At 28.5% G+C, this 18448-nt stretch overlaps 2 protein-coding genes across 5 annotated transcripts in view; one reads left to right on the top strand and one right to left on the bottom strand.

The window, feature by feature from the left end:
* The first annotated feature begins 81 nt into the window (after positions 1 to 81).
* LOC119689903 (cyclin-Y) lies at positions 82 to 2075 on the top strand. Its single transcript, XM_038104834.1, has 2 exons — positions 82 to 915; positions 992 to 2075. The coding sequence occupies exons 1-2, from the start codon at positions 192 to 194 to the stop codon at positions 1372 to 1374; spliced, it is 1107 nt and encodes a 368-aa protein (XP_037960762.1). The 5' UTR covers positions 82 to 191; the 3' UTR covers positions 1375 to 2075.
* A 6164-nt stretch (positions 2076 to 8239) lies between these two features.
* Positions 8240 to 18448, bottom strand: part of LOC119689105 (nuclear pore complex protein Nup214) — a 24639-nt gene continuing 14430 nt past the window's right edge. For 3 of the 4 annotated variants that reach the window (XM_038103845.1, XM_038103846.1, XM_038103844.1), the window contains 9 exons: positions 16852 to 17964; positions 16669 to 16792; positions 15397 to 15674; positions 14698 to 14879; positions 14288 to 14635; positions 11783 to 13186; positions 11574 to 11695; positions 8860 to 10702; positions 8240 to 8790 (listed from right to left, as the gene is read on the bottom strand). In XM_038103845.1, coding sequence (XP_037959773.1) covers positions 8763 to 8790; positions 8860 to 10702; positions 11574 to 11695; positions 11783 to 13186; positions 14288 to 14635; positions 14698 to 14879; positions 15397 to 15674; positions 16669 to 16792; positions 16852 to 17964 — 5442 coding nt within the window. In that variant the 3' untranslated portion in view covers positions 8240 to 8762. The remainder of the gene's footprint in view (positions 8791 to 8859; positions 10703 to 11573; positions 11696 to 11782; positions 13187 to 14287; positions 14636 to 14697; positions 14880 to 15396; positions 15675 to 16668; positions 16793 to 16851; positions 17965 to 18448) is intronic. The other variant, XM_038103847.1, reaches the window with a different exon arrangement.

Genomic DNA, 18448 nt, shown 5'->3' with positions numbered 1-18448 from the left:
TATATGTATATATATCTATATATATATACATATGTATTTATGTATATATATATATATAATTTGTTTAAATTTTTATTATAAAAAAAGAAACAAATTTGCATTTATATCCTCATCGTATCGTATATCACACTAGCATAATTGACACTCATTATATTTGATTATTCGAAACGAAACTATTTTAATTATACAAAATGGGTAACAAAAATTCATGTTGCGCTTACTCAAGTCCTCAATCCGATCGTAAAACGAAAGATATGCCTCCAGTTTATGAAGAACGTCATATACATCACACACACTCATCGCAACATCAACTAGATAGCAATATATCCTCAACTGCTGCCATACATCATAGCGCCGGCACGCTTGACAATCCACACAATTTACAACACATCTCGGAGCGAGAAGCTCTCGAGGGTGAAGAAGATCCATCAGTTGATCCCACTGCAGCGACAATGTTCCTTGAACGTTCCAAAATTGAAAATGGTGGCATAACACGTAAGCGTTCGCAACATCAAATCGCTCAACAGGCTGCAAATTCAACAGGATGTGGACTTAAAAAAAGCTCATCATGCTCCACTATTTATCTGGACGATAGTACTGTATCTCAACCTAATCTCAAAAATACTGTAAAATGTGTATCACTCGCCATTTATTATCACATTAAGAATCGTCAATCGGATCGACGACTAAATATATTCGATGAAAAATTACATCCACTGACACATGATCCAGTACCAGATGATTATGATTCGCACAATCCAGAACATCGGCAAATATATAAATTTGTACGTACACTTTTCAATGCAGCGCAATTAACTGCTGAATGCGCTATTATAACCCTAGTCTATCTAGAACGATTGCTTACATATGCTGACCTCGATGTAGCACCTTGTAATTGGAAACGTATGGTTTTAGGTAAAATCTTTATATATAATATATTATAAAAATATTTTTACTTAACTAATATTCAAAAAAATATATATTTACATAGGTGCCATATTGCTCGCCTCAAAAGTCTGGGACGATCAAGCCGTCTGGAACGTTGATTACTGCCAGATTTTAAAAGATATTACAGTTGAGGATATGAATGAGCTCGAAAGGCAATTTCTTGAATTGCTACAATTCAATATAAACGTACCCTCGTCCGTCTATGCCAAATACTATTTCGATTTACGTACATTAGCTGAAGCAAATGATCTCTCCTTTCCCACAGAGCCACTGTCAAAAGAACGCGCCCAAAAACTTGAAGCTATGTCGCGTGTTATGCAAGATAAAGTTACAGCTGAAGCGCTCAAAAACGGTATTAAAAAATGGTCATCTATGGATAACATTAGTCAAGGCGGTCCAAGAAGGAGCGTTGCTATATTATCGTGATTTTTATTAGTGTATTAAGTATATTGAAATGAAAAGGAATTGGATTCAGAAATTAGCCGTCTGAGTGATTAATAGAACGAACCGATGAAAGTTTTATAAGCGGTGTGATAGAATGCACGCAGGTGTGCCAATAATTTATGTAAAGAATGTTCAACATCAATTCTATTTTATGATTATATATATTATTATATATATATGTGTAGATATGAATATGTATATATATGAATATGTATATTTATATTGGGTGTTTCCAATCACATGGCATAAATGTGGAAGATTTTTCTTTAGTCAAAGAAACAAAAAAAAAAAAATCGTATAGGGGGGAGAGTGGATCTGTTTATTTTTAATATTAGTCGATGTATAAAATTTAAAAAAAAAAATACTTTAAAAATAAAACTTTCTAACAAAATCGGCTTATCTTACTAGATACAGTCTATCGACTTAGTTAATATAATAACTAATTGGTTTCATACAATCGGTCGCTTAAGTGAATAATTTAGTCTTTTTTCCGATTAAAACCCACAAATTTATATTTTTTTAATACTCATACGCTCTAGTAAATCTGTGCGTTTTATTGAAAAAACTACCATCGTTTATTGCAAAGACCGATTGTAGAAGAACGGTGCGTTATAGATCAATTTTTTTTCTAAATAATGTGCGTAAGATATAAATTGGTTGAAATATAAAAAAACTAACAAATTTCCAAGAATGTTGATATAAATAAGATTTTCTGAAAAATGATCGAAAGTTTTTAAAAATAAAAATAATTTTTTTTTATTTTATTTTCCAATTTTATTGAACTACATTAACGAATTCAGTAACAGATTATAGGAAACGTATATTAGTTATCCTACCCACCCCTTCCACACAAAATTTTTTTCATGTTTCTGCGGAGAACACCATACATATATACGCATATATAATATATATTGATACTTATAGCATTTATATTATATTGTCATTTAAATATTTAATATAAATAATATATATATGTATAATATTCATATGTGCAATATAATTTTTATATATAATATAAATTAATATATATATTATATATATATTTTTTATATATACTTATATGTTTTTTGTACTAGGCTGCAGAAATATATATTTTATATGAACTGCGTGTGATTTATATTTGAGTATATACATAAATATACAATTTTTGTTGCTTAAATATAACCTGATAATTTATATATGTGAATGTATGAAACTATATGCAATATATATATAGATGTATATATATATATTTATCTATTTGTATTTATATATCTATATACATTTATATGTAATTATATATATTTATATGTAATTATATATATTTATATATAATTATGTATAATATTATATATATTTATACATAATTATATAAATTTATATATAATTATATATATCTATATATATTATATATATTTATATATATTTATATATATCTATATATAATTATATATATATTTATATATCTATATATATATATATATTTATATATATCTATATATATATATATTTGTATATATCTATATATAATATATATATTTATATATATCTATATATAATTATATATATTTATATATATCTATATATAATTATATATATCTATATATAATTATATATATTTATATGTGTATATATCTATATATATATATATATTTGTATATAGTAATAAATATTTATATTTAGTTTTATTTGTTGTATGTGTACTTTTATACATATTTATGAATATATTTGTATAAATATTTGTAAATTATTTATATATCTCGCTTAAGTAATAAACCAGCTTCATATATAAATATACGTATATAAGCATATATAAAATTCATATATGAGTATATAATTAATTTATATTATATTATATGAGTATGTCTAATATATATATATACATATGTTATATATATTTATATATAAATATAATATAAAATATATATCTTTGTTGATATGTATTTGTATTTACACATATATAAATAAGATATTTTTAAGTAACTATAAATTGAACAAAGATTTTTTAAATGCTTTACTTAGAGATAAATGTATTCATGTGTTTATACAGTGCGATTCACTTTAACAAATTCATTCATTGTATGAATGCCATCCGTTTTTTATTTTATTATTAAATAAAGTTGTCTTTGTCTACTTATATAATAAATTTAATTCTAATGAAAATATAAACAAATTGTAATTTTACTAAAAATACCGAAAATACCGAAATACTTGCACAGTAAATAAAGCTGTAATCGGAGCGGTATCTAAAGTGATGTATATATTTAAGTCAATTTAACGTTAGTGAAACGCACAGTACGTACACAGAGTATGCATACACATTAATATGAAATTGATATAATTATGTATAGTGTTATACATAATGTAGTAAAAGGAAAAACTTTCAACTGTCATTATATCATATTCTAAAATTTCCATATAAATTAAAAAAAGATGTTTAGAATTTTTTGTGTTAAATTAAGAGTCGGTGACATATTATACTTCAAATTTAAAATCATTAGAGAAATTGTGTTATAAAATTATCGTTGTTAAATAACTTTAATTTCATATAGAGGTATCAATTTTCCAATATAACGAGCTCTAATATAAAAAATTTTACTGACGTATTAATCATTTAATCAGTGAGGCGACTGCTATACTTTCGAACGTTGAATCTCTTAATGTGATTGAGTAGTGCATATTTAGCAAAATCGAACTACAACGTATTTAATTATTATGTAAACTTTATATAGTATACGCCGAATATAATTAATATCGAAAATATATTGATTGATTTCGACTACTATTGATTCCAGAGTATATATAAAAGCTTAAACGAACTAACGAAATTTGTTATTTAAAACAAAGCTAAAAAGCTTCAGGAATAAGAAGATTGTATAGATCTCTGAGTATAACAAATAAAGACAACAATACATAATCATTGATATAATATCTAATATCAGAGACAACACTGTATTCAATTCATTTATGGAGAATTATGAAAATTTCTCGTCAGTCATTTTCAAAATTTTCAAGACTCTAATATCATTGAATATTATGCATTGAAACTTAAACAATGATATATCAAATTATGTTAAAATTATAATATATACTTTTTACAACGAAGAACTTCCTATACAATTTTTTAAAAATAACGTGTATTTGTTTAATATATACCAGGATACCAAATATAGTTTATGTCAAAGAATCTTTTTAAGACTCAATGCTTTAAGATTTTTCTAAACATCTGAAATTAATAAAGGAAATTAAGAATAATTTATTTTTTAACAACCCATAAAAATGTTGCCAAAATATATTAACCGAATAGAAAAAAATGCATATTTATGTAGACATATATTTGTACTAAGCAAATCTGTAAGAAAGAATAACTTGATAACAGGAATTTGAAATATAAACTTATTAAATTTATGCACTTATTTTTATTAATTATAAATTTGTATCATTAAGCTTACGGCTTCTATTTTAATTAATAATATTTAATTTACAGAAAGCGTAATTAAAAAAATCAATACTTAAATTGTTCTATTTATTCATTCTTCTATCCATCTTCTCTCAGTCTTTAGATTTTTAATTTTATACTATTAAATGTTAAGCTGGATATATCTACATATAAACTATTGCTTTCTGTTTCAAAATGCATAAACTAAATAAAATTAAAGAAGAATATAGTAAAAAAAAATACTAACAAAATTTAAAATTTTTATAAATTTATTTATTGTTTTGCAGTTAAATTTTGTAATAGAGTATTTTCGATATGTAATTATAAATTGATCATTGATATCAAAAAATATTAACAAAGTATTTCCTTATAAAAAGAATTTCTTGTCATCATACCATTGATAAAAAAAAAAAGCCAAAACACTGTTTGATCAAAATTAAATTAAAACATCTTAACCGAAAACTTTATGCTGTACAATTTACGTTTAATAATTTTTTATTTAATTATTGTTAACAAATTTATAAAAAAATTTAAAAAACTAAAATTTATTTTAATTTTTTTAAAAAAAAAACATTTGAACTGACCGCTTTTCCGTACCGATTCAATTAATATAACTGTACCGGTTTTCGCTCCGAGAAAAATATAGAGATTATTCGATTCAGTTCTACTTCGAAAGTCGGCTTTTTTGTTATTAAATTTTGTTAACATTATGGTAATTGAACCTTCTTAGCATATTTTTATATAGATTTTGTTTAAAAAATAGACTAAATATAGCATAAGGCTTATGTGATTTTTATTTCCAAAGCCACATAAATATACCTAATTCTGAATTAAGAATTTTAGTTAAAAAATTACTTCAGTCTTTTTAATTAATTTACTAATAATGCAGTAAACGAATTTCTAACAAAGATCTCTATTAAGCGTTTTTTAACTTATTTCTATATAAAGAACTGGACATCATAATAGGATTTTGATCAAAAATAAGTGAGCCTAGTGATCTAAGATATTATATATACTAAATTCTGAAAAAAAATAGACCTTCAACGATATTCGATGACAAGTTGTTATTTATTATTATAAAATTTATAAGGAAAGGACATGAACTTTGTTCTGTCTTCATAAATCAAGAGATGTCGATCTGTCATAAAAAATCATTTAAAACTTTTAAAAAATTTAAAATTTTTTTATTTTTGTTTAGCATTTGCTTTTCTTTTATATTTTTTGCTATAAAATTGATCATTTTAATATTTTTAATTATTTTATTCTATAAAAATAGTAATATATATTTTTAATTAAATAATATTAATAAAAAATAATAAGTGCATAAATATATTCAAAAAAAATAATCATATATATATGATATACTTCTATATAATATAATATATATGAATTTATATATATATATTTATATATAATATAATATATATTTATATATAATATAATATATATTTATATATAATATAATATATATTTATATATCTATATATATGTGGATCTATATACTAACTCAGAAGTAACGAATTTAAAATATTGTCTCTAACACAGAAATAAATTAAATAATTTGAAATTTATAATTAATTACATGTGTATATTTATTTAGTTTAACAAAAAACATTTAGTAAAACAAAACCAACATAAAAAAAATTTGTGATCAATGAATTAGTTTTGTTTATTTGTATATAATTTAAAAAAAAAAAGCTTCCTAAATTAGTCAAAATTATTTTATTTAATAGAAATATATAAATCAAAATATAATACATTTTTATTTATTATAAAAAATTATTTATATTTCTTTTGCTTGCATTGCATTTTTAAATTTAATTTAATAAGCTGCTTGTAAACAAAGCGAAATATATGTTTTATATATATAAGTAGAATATTACTAAATATATATTTAAATTAAAAATTGAAAACTACAAAAACACTTGAAGCACCATTTTTAAAATTTAAGATATTTTATTTTTGATTGCATTTTATATAAAAACTGTCTGTTTACAAAAATAGCAATAAAAATTATAACTTAAATAAATTGTGGCGTTATTTACATATACATAAAATAATTTTTAAATAATTAAAGAAAAAAAAATTATAAATTAACCAAAAATCGATCGTAATTAGTAGTATGAACTTTACCTTAAGTTCAAAAAATAATTACTAAAGAAAAAATTAAACAGATTGCAATATTTGTAAAATTATTAAAAAAAAATATAAAATAAAAACGAAAAATTAGTAACGCAATATTTTATAATTTATAATTTATTTTATATTAATAAAAAAAAATTTAAAAATAAAAAGAAAAATTTTATTTGTATTTGGTTTAAAAATGTTTATGTTGAAGCTATTTAAGCCCGTGCACTTAAGCACTTTTACTCTTTCTTAAATCGAGGTATTTTCAAAACCCCTCTTTACGTCTTGACTGGATTATCATCACTTCATCAGACTAAGCAATAATTGACCTTAGATCTGACTATCTCCCCGAGGAGCCTGTAACCATTCTGAGATTTGATAACGCGGTGTTGGTAAGTCTGTTAATATAAAAAGAATCATAAAATTGGATTTAAGTCCAATTAAATTTGCAAATTAAATTCCTTTCAAATATTTGATCTTGTAGAGTTGTGATTATTTATAAATATGAAAGAAGCCTTCCTCGTGTAGGAAGAACAGTCCAAACCTAATTGGAGTCACGTACGAGATAAGAGCACTTGCTAAATACTAACTTTCATGTATAAATACATCAATTCGCAATATGTTCCCCAACTGCAGCACAACTCCTTATAACATATAACCTCTACCATCTGCTTTCCTACCCAAATTCACACACTAAATTAAGCTCTATTTATTTATGGCATCGCTTCATGTTGTTAAAATTCGCTGAGATATGCTTGTAAAATACCATCGCCCATGTAAATGGCACTTTATCATCGTGGTTAACGAGTGGCTTCGGGACGTAGACCCTGAAACCGGGTCTTCACTTCATTTCAATGACTTATTTCTCACTCCATTAAACGTCACATATCTCGGTTACTTTTGTATTCGTATATATCTGTAGCTCACCATTTTGACTAACAAAAAATCTAATTAAACAAAATTAATTAATTAAATCTTTTATGATCCACAAAGAATTTTTTTATTTTATATATTGTTATTTGTTTATATACTGTCAAAAATGTCACAGGATCATTAGTTTGGTAGTAGTGGGGATAAGTCACCAAGGAAAAGTATTTTATTATAGCATCGAAATCAACCTCGTCGTTAAGGCATACATCATACAAGAAAAATATATACACATATAGTGTGAAAATAACAAACAATGAAATAAACAATAATTATTCTAAAAAATATAATAGTTTTTATTCATTTTTAATTTTATAAATGTTTAAAATATGCAAAATTAACAATTACAATCTTAATAATTAAAACGATAAACGATAAAAAAACAAATAAAATATCTGTTGGCACACCTCTATTGTCTTGACCAATTGTATTTTATTTCAATTGTTAGAATATGAGGCGCATATGCACATGCTTTGCAAGGCATTGTAAAGAATAATCGCAGTAAAAAACAACTACACACGGCTTCATCCTTTGTAGGATTCCGTAATTTGCGCACTACAGTTTCCAGTTACTCAGTGATAGAACCAATGTGCTTCATTTAATATAATCAATACCAGTAATATGTTTATCTTAATATCTATATGAATTTAGCATGATTAATAATTGTTATACAATATATTTAAAATCAAATATTTATGTTTATCCAATATTATCTGAGATAAATGGTTTATCTACATTACAAAATAAAAAAAAAACACATTTAACAATCGTTAGAGTAGTATATAATTAAACACAATAATTTTAAACGGATTACATTAATTATCCATTTCGACATTTCACAAAATATATATTAATTTATTGATTCAAAACATATGATTTTGTTATTTTTAATGCTTCTTTACGCACGGTAATTCATAAAGGATGAGCTGAAATTGAAATGTAAACAGTATAAGTGTTTAAGAAGTTTTAAATTTATTTACTGATTTTCAACTTACCCGCCGAATGCTGGTTTCGGAGGATTATTCTGTGTTGCTTGAGCTAAATTGCCAAAGGATAATCCGGAATCCGATGCTCCCAATGTTTCGAATAAATTATTTTTTTGTGGTCCACCGAATGCATTGGCAGTTGGCGAAGTGGCTGGTGGAGAACCAAATGAACTAAATGGTTTGGGGCTGCCGAAAGTGGCTGCACCTCCAAAACTAGGTTGTGTGCCAAAAGCTGGTGGACTACCAAACGCAGTAGTATTACCAAATACTGGTTTAGCAAAAGCAGATGATTGTTGTGGCGAACCGAACCCTGTTTGGGACACTGATGCTCCGCCTTGTGCAAATGAGCTGCCTGTATTCGTTGAACCAAAAGCCGATGCCCCAGTATTTTGGCTACTAAACGAACCAAATCCCATACCAGTATTTGGGGAACCGAATGTGCTAGCAGTACCACCACTACTAGAATTAGCGAACAATGTTGACATGTTGTTCGCAGGAGCGTTACCAAATAATGAGCCGCCAGTACTAAAACCAGTCGGTGGAGATTGGCTTATTGCGCCACTACTTGCAAATATATTACCAGTCATTGGTTTATTACTTTGACCAAATTGTCCGAACAGCGGTCCAGTTCCATGATTATCGCTTGATTGGGTTCCGCCACTAAAAATATTACCACCTTCAGCGGGTTTATTTGCAGCTGCTGCAAACACGCTGCCGGTATTTGAACTGGTTTCTTGATTACCGAAAACATTTACTGGCTGTTGAGTATTTCCAAATAAATTACCACCTGTAGAAACTCCAAATGGTGACGAGTCTTTTTTGGGTGGTGAAAAAATGCCACCAGTACTTGTATTACTCGTTGGTAAAGTTGCAGCTGGGGGAGAGAAGAGACCACTCGGTACAGTTGACAATGCACTACTACCGAACAAAGATGATTCTGTTTTTGGTACATTTCCGAATAACGAAGTCACTGGCATTGGTATTGGAGTACTGAAAAGTGAACCAGTACCACCAAAAGCTGTACCCGAGCCGCCAAAGAGTGAACCAGTTGTCGTTGCTGTTGTAGCAGTACTTAAATTTGATTTACTAACCGCTGTAGCTGCTGTAGTTGTTGCGGTCGTATTTGCCCCAGCGACTGTAAATAAGGGTGCATTAAAACTTGTTGCTGGTATGTTAGTCTGTACAGTTTTTGTTTCTGGTGTGCTAGCATCCCCCAAACCACTTAGGGAAGAGAAAGCTGGTATAGGCGTGCCTGAACTGATTGCAGCTGTGACATTCGGAGATGTAGTGGTGGTATTGGCGGTGCTCTTTATCACATTGGAACTAGTAACTGTAGCACTGAAAAGATTTGCAGGCTGTGGTGATGCTGCGGAAGTTGCTAATGCTGGCGCTATTGCTGGGGGAATTGTCGTTAGAGTTGTTACTGGCTTTTGCATTGTGGATAATTTTTGGGTTGGAGCAGGTTTTGGCGTTGGAGATATAATTGGAATTGTTGCTGGTATTGTAGATGGTATAACTCCGGCTGGTGGTATTGTTGGTGTCATTCCGGCTGTTGCAGCAGTCTTTGCGATGGGTGCGGCTTTTACGGTTGGAGTAGTTTTAGTTGCTGTGATTGTTGTTGTTACTAACGTTGCTATAGGCGCTGTTGTTGTTATAGTTGTTGTAGCAGTGGAAACCTGAGTTTGTCCTGTTACTGCTTGTGGCTTACTGAAACTACTACCAGCTGCATCAAACGAAAATGTTGAAGTCGGTGGATTAAGAGAATTAAAAAATAAAGAGCTACCAGTATTGGATCCTAATCCCGCAAATAAATTTCCAGTCAACCCTGCTGTGGTTGCGGCAACTGTAGTGCCTATAAATAAAACAAATACAATTATAATCACAAATACAAATAGTAGCTTTACAAATAGTAAAATATTATGATTTAATATGCGAAACGTATAACGTATTTAATAGAGCAAAACGTATAACTCTCGACATAACACTCGTATAACGCCAGATATTTGGCTAGAGTAGCAAGATTACCTTGAATTACAAGCTGTTTTGTAAAATAAAATAAAAAATAAAGTGTGATTTGTTTTGATTTGATTTATGTATTTATGGAAAATATAAATGCCTACTAATTTAATTACAAAAATGTTAGTTTATTCTAAAAATGTTTGGGCAACTAAACTTGGTGTTCGAGAGCAATGAAAAAGTAATATGAAATGAGCACATCAACATGTTGTGAATGTTAGTCTGTCACCCAAAAACTTGCGAAACACACTTATACCGTGCGTAAACACCCCTATTCTTCAAAAAATTTTGTTGAATGAGAACTCTTGAATGTGAGCATGTACAAGTTCGGTTGCTAGAATTAATTTAAACAAGAGAGAACGCAACTTGAATGACATTCAAAAATGAGAGTTAACACCGCGCTTTACTTTTAATTATGTTTATGCAGATTTACATAGCAGCGATTTAACTAGTTTAAGCGGCGATTTCGGGTAATGCAATGCAAATCTATATCTTCGTAAACACAATTTAAAAGTTATTAATAACCTACCAATAAACTCGATCGTGAACAAAACTCTAAATGAATTAACAAACAATAGTGACAACTGTAGATTTAACGATAATAGTTCCAGGTTGAATTCAGCAATACATAAAGTATTGCTGAATTGCCCATTGCAAAAGTATGGTCTATGATAATAATACATATTTTTATCATTATTGTTTCTTACCTGTTTCTTTAGTTGTTGGTTTACATATATTCAAGTTACTCAATAGTGCATCGCTTGGATCGGAGACCGGAGTAGGCGACTGAGTTGTAGAAATTTCGGGAGGTGTTTTTACTGAACCAAATCTAGAAAAAACGAATTGCAATTTTAAATTTTAATAAACTTTAACATTCAATTTTATGTATAAGTGTTTCATTTTTAACTATACATACGAAATAAAACCTCCTTTCGGATCAGCTGTAATAGTAGTGCCACTTCCGGTAAATATTAGTGACTTTGTAGTAGGTGAAATTTCAGCAGCTACTGTCACTAAAATTGGATTAGATGATTTTAAAATTGTGTTGCTAGGCGCATTTGGTGCAGGAGCAAAGCTAAAACCGCTTGCAACTGTTGTCGTTATCGTTGGTTTTATAAGCGTATTGTTAGACGCATTTGGTGGAGGAGCAAAGCTAAAACCGGCTGTAACTGTTGTCGTTGGTTTTATAGGCATATTGTTAGACGCGTTTGGTGCAGGAGCAAAGCTAAAACCGCCTGCAACTGTTGTCGTCGTTGCCGTTGGTTTTATAGGCATATTGTTAGATGCATTTGGTGAAGGAGCAAAACTAAAACCACTTGCAACTGTTGTCGTTGGCTTTATAGGCATATTGTTAGACGCATTTGGTGCAGGAGCAAAGCTAAAACCGCCTGAAGCTGTTGTTGTTGGTTTTATAATCGTGTTGTTTGACGAATTTTGTGGAAGAACAAAGCTAAAACCGCCTGAAGGTGTTGTTGTAGATGTTGTCATCACTGGAGTCACGCTTGACAGACCAAATGTTGAGGCTGGTTTAGTTTTATCTCCTAAAAAGCTGAAATTTGCAGATGTAGCTGTATCTGCGTTCTTAATCTCAGTTTTATTGGCAACAGGAACAACAGTTGGCTGTGTAGCTGTGGGAGCTACTAATGGTTGACCCATATGTGCTTCACTTGCCTCGCCACCAACAACTTTAGCCACAAAAGATAAAGACTGCAAATCTTTGCGTGGTTCTACCTTATTTGGTGTTGCTTTTGGTTGAACCAATAACGGGTTAGTTGTGGCGCTAATTCCGCCACTACTTGTGGGAGGTACGTGAAATCCTGAAAAGTTCATCATACCCGCATTAGAAGGAAATACAGCAATTGGTCTTGCTGGTTCATCGCTTTTAACAGCAGCAGCTGTTTTGACAAATGGACTTGTACCACCAAAATTAAAGCCACTCGTTGATGTTTGTCCAACTGGAGCAAAAACAGTTTGTGTTGGTATCATAACTGGTTTGGTGGCTGTTGGTTTCGCTAAATGTGTATGTGACGGCTCTATATTTTTTTGTGGCAGCATTTGTTGCTGCATTTTCTCAATATTTGTAGATGCACCATCACGTATCGGTGGCAGATTACGTATTCTTGCTTCAAGTATAGCGTGCGAGTTAATGTCAGAACGTTTAATGCGCTTTGATTTAATTTGTTTTGTCACTTGTACTTTATTTTTTAATGAAGTATTTAAAGCGACTCTTCTATTTTTCGGAGAAATATGAAGACTGTATTTGGGTGGAGGAGCTTTCGCATTTTTACCAAGTATGGATTTAGCAAGAATATCCAATGTGCTGAAAAAATAATATATAAATGATATTAAAAATAACTACTCAAATTAGTTATTAAAAATTAATAATCTATAAATCTAATGTTTTACTAATTTAATAATACAGTAAGTTATTATTTGTATACGAATATATGTTATTCGCATAATATAGTATACGTGATATGTTTTTATTGTGGCATTAGGAAAAGTTATATTTATTGCTTAAATTTTACAGAGAATATTCTTTGCGAATGTAAATTAATTCACAGACCTAAAGCAGACTTACAGTTGAAGAACGTAAAATTGATTCTCATCAAGCTAACCAAAATATACATATATATATTAATATTATATATATATTATATTTATATTATATATATTATATATATAATTTTTGATACAACTTTCAGAGTATTTAACCAAAATTCTTAATAAACTGAAAATATTTCTCACTCTATTTTCTGAATATATGCGAGTAATGTATTTTAAATTAAATACTTCTTTTCAACTTGATTGTTGAAAAAATAATAATATAATAATCTTTTTTTACTTTCTTTATACAAAAAAAACATTAATCCAGAAAACATGCTACTTTACCGTTTCTATAAATTTAGAGTAAACAAGTAGCAACAATTTAAAGGCGATGAGTTGATGACTCCATATAACCGTTTCTCCTAATTTATAGAAACAGTTTACAATTACTAAAGAAAGGCAGTGGCGGATTAATACGATTGTGTTACTTGCGAAGATACAAAAGAGTTTTATCAATATATATGGCAATTTATCAATGAAAATAAAAATAGTGATGATATTGAAATAGTGATGATATTAAATATATTAAATAAAAACCATCCTTGATGCCTCTTTCAATATGTAACAATAATTTTAGGGCAATCGGTTAATGAATTCAATTGCTAAACAATTTTCCCGAACAATTTTTCTCAAATAAAATGTACATCTCAACGAAAAAGGTTCCATCGATACAATATTAATAATATATTGTTGGTTTTTATAAAAACAAATTTAAATCTAGAAACTATTGACTATGTTATGAGATACTTATTTTTGCATACAAAATATAAATTAAATAATTTCATTAAATCAATTGATAAAAACTAGTACTAACCTCGCATCTTCTGTTTTATTTAAGTCTATTCTTTTTCTAGGACGAGTTGATTTTTGTCTGATGCCAAGAGACTGTAGAACTGTCTTTAAATAATCAATTTTTTTCATGTTGCGATTTGAAATATTAACCAATTTCGATAAACGCTGGAAAATTGGATTTAAACGAGGTGCAGTAATTTCTTTAGGCATATCACTGCGTAATAAATCTTGATACAAAATCCACTGTTTATCCAATTCTAATTCAGCTTTTCTCATCAAAATTTTGTTGCTTTTGATTTGTTCATCTGCTTTATTAACTAAACGAAGGTTATATTTGTCGAATCCCAACAGTGGTCGCATACTTTTAATACTAAAATTTGAAAGAATATATTTATTAATAGGTATTTTTTTGATTTTTACACATATACTTACTCTGAATGTTTGGAGAGTAAGACATTAGCATTTATTTCTTCCAAAATAGCGTACATATCAATGATACCGTGTCGTAAATGACGAATTTCTTGTTGGAAATCTTTTGTGTCAGCCTCTTTTATACTTTTTTCTAAATCCAACAAAGTTAGGGTGTCATTTCTGAACTCTTTTGGATCACCGAGCTAAATATATAGTATATAAATATTATGATTAAGATTTAAGTACTGAGTAAAAAAAATTGTAAATTTGTATTTAATTAGTCCTTCAAATGACGAAAGTTTCTTTAGATACGATTTTTATAGATTTTATTAATTTATTTCACGACTGTAAAAACAAGCAGTAACATAAGGATTGATATTAAAATATACAGAACAAAACAAAGTAAATCCAGATTAAACAGATTACAGCTTCGAAATATAAGACCGCATAGTTAAAAGTAGTTGGATTGAAGCTGATAAAGTAAAAGTGCAGATAAACGTTTCGATTGTACTTTTTAGAATAATTAAATAAACAGATTAATTGTAGATTGAAACGAAGATTTAACATACTAATAATAAAGAAAACTTAAAACAAAAATCGTAATAAGTTCTGTATAAATTTAGTAAATGTTGTTTTATATATAATAAAAAAAATAAATAAATAAAAAAATTGTTTTTGTCAGTAGTTTTGATAAAAATTTATATAAAATGGTTCACTTACCTCTTCTGCAACGTTAATTGGTTTCACCAATGCTCTTTGAATTTCTCTATCAAAATCCATAATGTCCAAATAAACAACATGTTTTCTCATCTCTTCAAAATCTGGAAAATTCTTTCCGTTGTCATAAGAACTTTTGCGTCTTGAACCATCATTATTACCAGTGGGTGTGAAATCTGATGAAACTGTATATAAAGCTTTCGGCGGTTCCGTTGACGCCTTATTAATAACAGTGCCCAATGGAATGTTTGGTTTTACTGCCATTAAATTTGATTGTTTAACTGTAAAAATGTTGTATTATTAAATAAATGAAAATAATTGGAAATAAAAAAATTAAAATAAATAAATTAAAACAAATAAATTAAAACAAATAAATGAAAATAAATAAATTAAAATAAATAAATGAAAATACATAGAAATCAATAAATGAAAATAAATAAATGAGATTCAAACAAAATAAAGAAATAAGACATTGAAAAAATATATTATATTTTTAATACATAATTAAAATGTCAAAACTCCGTGTGACTAGTAGTAATTCAATAAACGATACTTGAGGGAATAATATTTATTTAAAAAAAAAAAATTAATAAAATTATAAATAACCATTATTAGGCAATGATTAGACTTAAGCAATATAGTACAATGGCATCCCTAAATTCTTATTGCAACGATTACATTTATGAGTACTGAAATAGGACTATAGTTTATATTATGGTTCCATTTAGAAACTAGTCGACATATTTCAACTAAGAGTTGCATATTACTTTCATCAAAATTGCATAGTAGAGTAATCATATTAATCAAAATTAATCTATTATTAAAAAAAAATATTCGTTATTGTAGTTCACTACTTTTCGAGACCTCTCTGTTAACCAGAATAAAATAATAAATATCTTAAATCTGTTTCGTTATTTTATATCATATATTCATTGAACAATTAAATAGTTTACACTGCCTCTCAATTAATATGAATCAAACAGGAAAGCAATAAGAAGTATAATAAGAACTACAATAAGAACTGCAATAAAAATTACAATAATAATTAGAATCCTTACTCAATAGAAGGGCAAAGAACGACTTAAACGTAAACAAATTAAAATCGTATAAAATATTGAGTAAGAATGAATGCTGTTTATATAGACAAAACAAATTTACTTCACAGCCATAAAGAGGAGTTGGAGCAAGAAGTACTGAACTGCATTTAACTGTTTAAAGTGACTACAGTGATAAATTAATTTATGAACACATAGTGATTTTATAATCTATACTCACACTTTGACAAACCGTCGGTTTTATTTTGAATTGTCTGTGCCATCGGATTTGGCACACCAAACGATGGTATATTTGAAAATGGTTGATTAGTAACATTTGTAAAAGTTGGAACTGGTTTTGGTTTCTGAAATTAAAACAATTTTATTAATAACTATTTAAGTATTTTTAAGTTATAATTATTACTGGACTTGGCGTAGAAGTTGATTCGATTTTATTAAAACTAAACGTTTCGTAAGATGAGACATGTGGTGTTGTTGCCATTGTTTGTGGTAAAGCAGCTGTTTGTGGTATAACAGGTGTTTTTTGTGGAGCAAAACCTCCTATTTGTGGTGTAATAGTAGACATTTGTGGTTGATGAACCAATGGTTGTGTCGCGGTAATTTCCTCCTTAACAGATTTCTTACGATAGTCTTCGACTTTAAGTAGAGAAAATTTTGCTGATGAATCTGATTTTGGTGGCGGAGGGGAACATAAGCTAGCTGCTTCTGGCAACAAATTTATAAAATTATAAGTCTGAAGTACTCCATGTGTTGTTAATATATGTATCATAGGCATAGGTGTTATTTCAGTTTCTTTAATTGTTAATCTATGTTTACTAGCTGTGTCCACAGAAAAACCAATTGCATATTGATCACTATGATCTTCTGTTAAAGGTAATGAAATGCGTGCTTCATCTGCACAACTATATGCAATCCAATTAGGAGTATCATTTTTTTCGACTGTGCCTAATACGCCCAATTCCACACCATTTGCTGAGAGAATCAGCAACAAATTCCAGTATGAAATGTGTGTTAGCATGAACCTATGTTTGCGAGGACCATCACTGCTATAGCACACATCATAAAAATCTTTGTAATTAATTTCAGCTCCTTTTGGAGCATTCACGATAACAACGTGTGGAAAAGCATTTTCGCTTTTCGCCAATAATACAACAGCAAATTGATATGTTGAAAGCCAACAAACACTTAAAGTATCAAAAGGACTCTCTAATACTTTAGGTGGAAGAACTATTGTACGAGACGCTGTTAAATCTGGTTTATATTGTTGCAGTTTGCCATTTGCAAATGCTAATACGATTTGTTTTCCCTTAGGTGACCAAGAACCACATTGTGTTCCAAGAGCTTTATCCAAAGTTTTAATATCAAATTGGCCGTCATCTTTAAGTGTGTACATGCCAACAGCGCCATTATTTAAAATTACAGCCAAGCAATGACTAATAACTGGATTCCATAATAGTTCAGTAACCTCAGTATTTTCATCAGCCGACAAACGTATAGTGCAAATGCTAGTAACGTTCTATGAAAAAAGAGAGAGAAACAATTATTAAACAATTATGCCAAAATTTTTTAAAGAAAAAACACACAACAGGGCATATACAAATAATTTTTTATATAATGTTAAATAATTTGTTTCAATAACCTTGTTAGATCGTTTCAAAAACAGAATTATAATGATTAATTGAATAGATAATTGTATAACAATAGTTGTAAAGAAGCAAACTACTAAGGACAGCATATGATACCCATCCCCTTTTCTTATGCTACCTAAATCACTAACGCGGTTTATCTTGTTGTTGTAGCCCATGGGGATCTGCTTGTAATATTCATTTAGGGGGTACCAAACGGTACTAGCTCGTCAAAATTGACGTATAGCACCAGGACGCATATCAAGCCGTTCTTGGAACCCATTTTGTCATTATTTTATGTGCTTGCTTTCTAGGGCTCAATGTACTATCACAATTGTAACACAGACATTGTAGGAATATAAGTGATAACTTTTG

Source organism: Teleopsis dalmanni, chromosome X (assembly GCF_002237135.1).
Source record: "Teleopsis dalmanni isolate 2A chromosome X, ASM223713v2, whole genome shotgun sequence".
Classification (NCBI taxonomy): Eukaryota; Metazoa; Arthropoda; class Insecta; order Diptera; family Diopsidae; genus Teleopsis; species Teleopsis dalmanni.
Note: the sequence above shows the minus strand (reverse complement) of the source record. Positions and strands in the feature narration are given on the sequence as shown.